At 38.1% G+C, this 2,777-nt stretch overlaps 1 protein-coding gene across 1 annotated transcript; it reads left to right on the top strand.

The window, feature by feature from the left end:
• Window positions 1-1,141: 1,141 nt before the first annotated feature.
• LOC121875432 lies at window positions 1,142-1,765 on the top strand. Its single transcript, XM_042379989.1, has one exon. The coding sequence runs from the start codon at window positions 1,142-1,144 to the stop codon at window positions 1,763-1,765; it is 624 nt and encodes a 207-aa protein (XP_042235923.1).
• Window positions 1,766-2,777: the final 1,012 nt, after the last annotated feature.

The following is a 2,777-nucleotide window of genomic DNA, read 5'->3' as shown; positions in this document are numbered from 1 at the left end:
AACATCCATTTTAGTAACATTACCACAAACAGTGTCCACTATAATATAACAATGAAAATCTGATGTTTTTATAATAGTTATCAATCCATTTTGCTCTTGGGTTAGTCCTATATAAGTACCCCAACCTCAATTGGACGACACAAAGATCTTAACTACCATCAACTTTAACGATCCATGAGGCTGTAACGAGGTGGTTGTCTCCTCCATCTTCAACAATGACAAGCAATAAATTGTATAAAAATTAGAATAATGAGTGTTATTGCCGCTGGCTTCAGCTACAGTGCTGGCGTGTGATCAGTGGCGTACTAAGGGGGGGCAGTCCGCCCCGGGTGACAGCCAGAGGGGGGTGCCAAGAGGCAGGACTAAAGCTTAAAAGAACTGTTGATCATGGTAATTAAGCTGCAATGGACAGAGAGAGGAAGAAATGGAGGGATATACTTCATCGTCTTTTGGATGTTTCTAGCTCGACAGAACCTTCCTTTTCGTGGTCATAGGGAGGATATGTTATCAATAAACAAAGGCAATTTCCTGGAACTGGTGGAGTCACTATCAAACTATGATCCTGCTTTGAAAGAAACTCTTTTGTAGGTTAAGCATGCTATTCCATCTCAGACATCTGGAAGGAGAGTGAGCTCTTATCTGTCACCAAATATTCAGAATGAGTTCATCTGTCTTCTAGGAAATAATGTTAAGGCAAAAACTTTGGAATTCTTTTTGACAGTACAACTGATATTTCTCATACAGATCAGATGTCCGAAGTGATTAGATATGTTCATATTGAAGGTGATTCTCTTGAAGTAAGGGAATCTTTCTTGTGTTCCTTTCCTATTGCTGGAAAAACTGCAAATGAGCTCACAAAGGATATCCTGAGTAATGTGGAGAGTGATGGACTGGACATAAACTTTTGCCGCAGTCAAGGATATGATAATGCTGCAACTATGGCTGGTATTCATGGAGGTGTTCAGAAGAAAATCAAAGAAATAAATCCAAAGGTTTTGTTTGTGCCAATCATTCCTTGAACCTTTGTGGGGTAGACTCTTTTAGAACCAATCCTTTATGTGCAACATTCTTTGGAAGTGTAGAGAAACTTTATTGCTTTTTTTCACTTTCAACTCACCGATGGGAAGTACTGAAAGAAAATATGAACCTGACAGTCAAAAGACTTTCTCAGACTAGATGGAGTGCACATCATGATGCCGTAAAGCCTCTCAAGAAACAATTTGAGAAGCTGATCATAGCTCTGGAAACATTGATGGATCAGAGAGAAAATGTTGACACAAGAGGATCAGCTAAAGTTTTGCTTAAAGCTGTATGTGATTTTTATTTTTTGGGTTATCTTTGTTTTTGGTGTGATGTACTGGAAGAAGTGAATCTCACACAGAAGTATTTGCAAACACAAGGAGTAAGTCTTGAAAAGTGCACTGTAAAGCTCAATGGTTTGAAATTGTTTCTTCGAGGTCAGCGGAATGAAATTGTGGAGATAGCGATTCAATATGCAACTACACAATGTGAAGAAATGGGCATCTCCATGGAAACAAGAGGGAGGATAAGACGTAAGAAAATGATGCCAGGAGAGATGGCTAGGGATGCTGGACTGACAATGGAAGAGGAAATGAGGAGATCAATGTTTGAATGTTTAGATCGATTTAGTCTAGAATTGGATGCTCGTTCAGAGGCCATGGATAACATCGTGTCAATATTTGCAGCTATTCAGCCAAGCTACTTGCTTTCTGCAAAAGAAGAACAACTTCAGGGGAGTATTTAAAAAACAAGCATGACAAAGATTTTTAATGAAATTTCTGATGAGGATGTCATGGTAGAAATTATGCAACTTCGCAGACACATGGAGGCTGCCAAAATCACACCTGAAGAAGCAAATAAATGGACAGTCTTGCAGTTCCTGAAGTTTATTGTCAAATGGGACTTTTGTGAAACCTTGCCAAACTTGTCATTGTGCCTGAGATTCTTTTTAACAATATGTGCGTCTGTTGCATCATGTGAAAGAAGTTTCTCTAAACTGAAACTCATCAAGAATTATCTTCGTTCTAGCATAACTCAGGTAAGATTGAACAGCCTAGCTATGATTTCTATAGAAAATGAATGTGCCAAGACAGTTGATTTTGATGAAATACAAAAGCAGAGCATATGTTGGCTCCACTGTTTCTTTTTCCTGTGTGATTTTATCAAGATTTATCTTATCCACATTTGCATTGTGGATCTACATGATATATATATATATATATATATATATATATATATATATATATATATATATATATATATGCAAGTAAATCACTGTAGGTGCGTGATTTAGGTATATGCTGATAACCACAAGGAAAGAAGAAAACACGAAGTTCCCAAGCGCTTTCGTAATTCACATCTTCAGGTGAGTACAGACTAGAGAGAAATACAAATCAAGGTGTATATATAAGAGGAGGGTGAGACCAGGTCCACAATGGTCAGGTATTAGGTAATGACCCTACTAATCTTTAAATGGCACACAACGGTTGGTGGTCAGGTCAGATGGTCAAGGACCCGGCTTTCACCTGATCACAAATCTTCTAATTACAAAATTGTCCAGCTTGTACATGCCGTTACTCCCCAACAACACAATTGGTTGCATTTATAAAGTTCCTTGCAAGGAATGTAATATGTTTTACTTAGGCCAGACAGGTAAAGATCTTGCAACTAGAATTAAACAACACAAATATAGTGTTAGGACAGGCCAGGAATCCAATGCTCTGTTTGTTCATTTGAGGGATAACAAGCATTGCATT

The sequence above is a fragment of the Homarus americanus genome, unplaced genomic scaffold (genome assembly GCF_018991925.1).
Source record: "Homarus americanus isolate GMGI-L3 unplaced genomic scaffold, GMGI_Hamer_2.0 scaffold24476, whole genome shotgun sequence".
Classification (NCBI taxonomy): domain Eukaryota; kingdom Metazoa; phylum Arthropoda; class Malacostraca; order Decapoda; family Nephropidae; genus Homarus; species Homarus americanus.
Note: the sequence above shows the minus strand (reverse complement) of the source record. Positions and strands in the feature narration are given on the sequence as shown.

Coding starts and splice junctions, on each gene's coding strand:
- LOC121875432 (XM_042379989.1), top strand. CDS start 1,142: ATGAACCTGACAGTCAAAAGACTTTCTCAGACTAGATGGAGTGCACAT.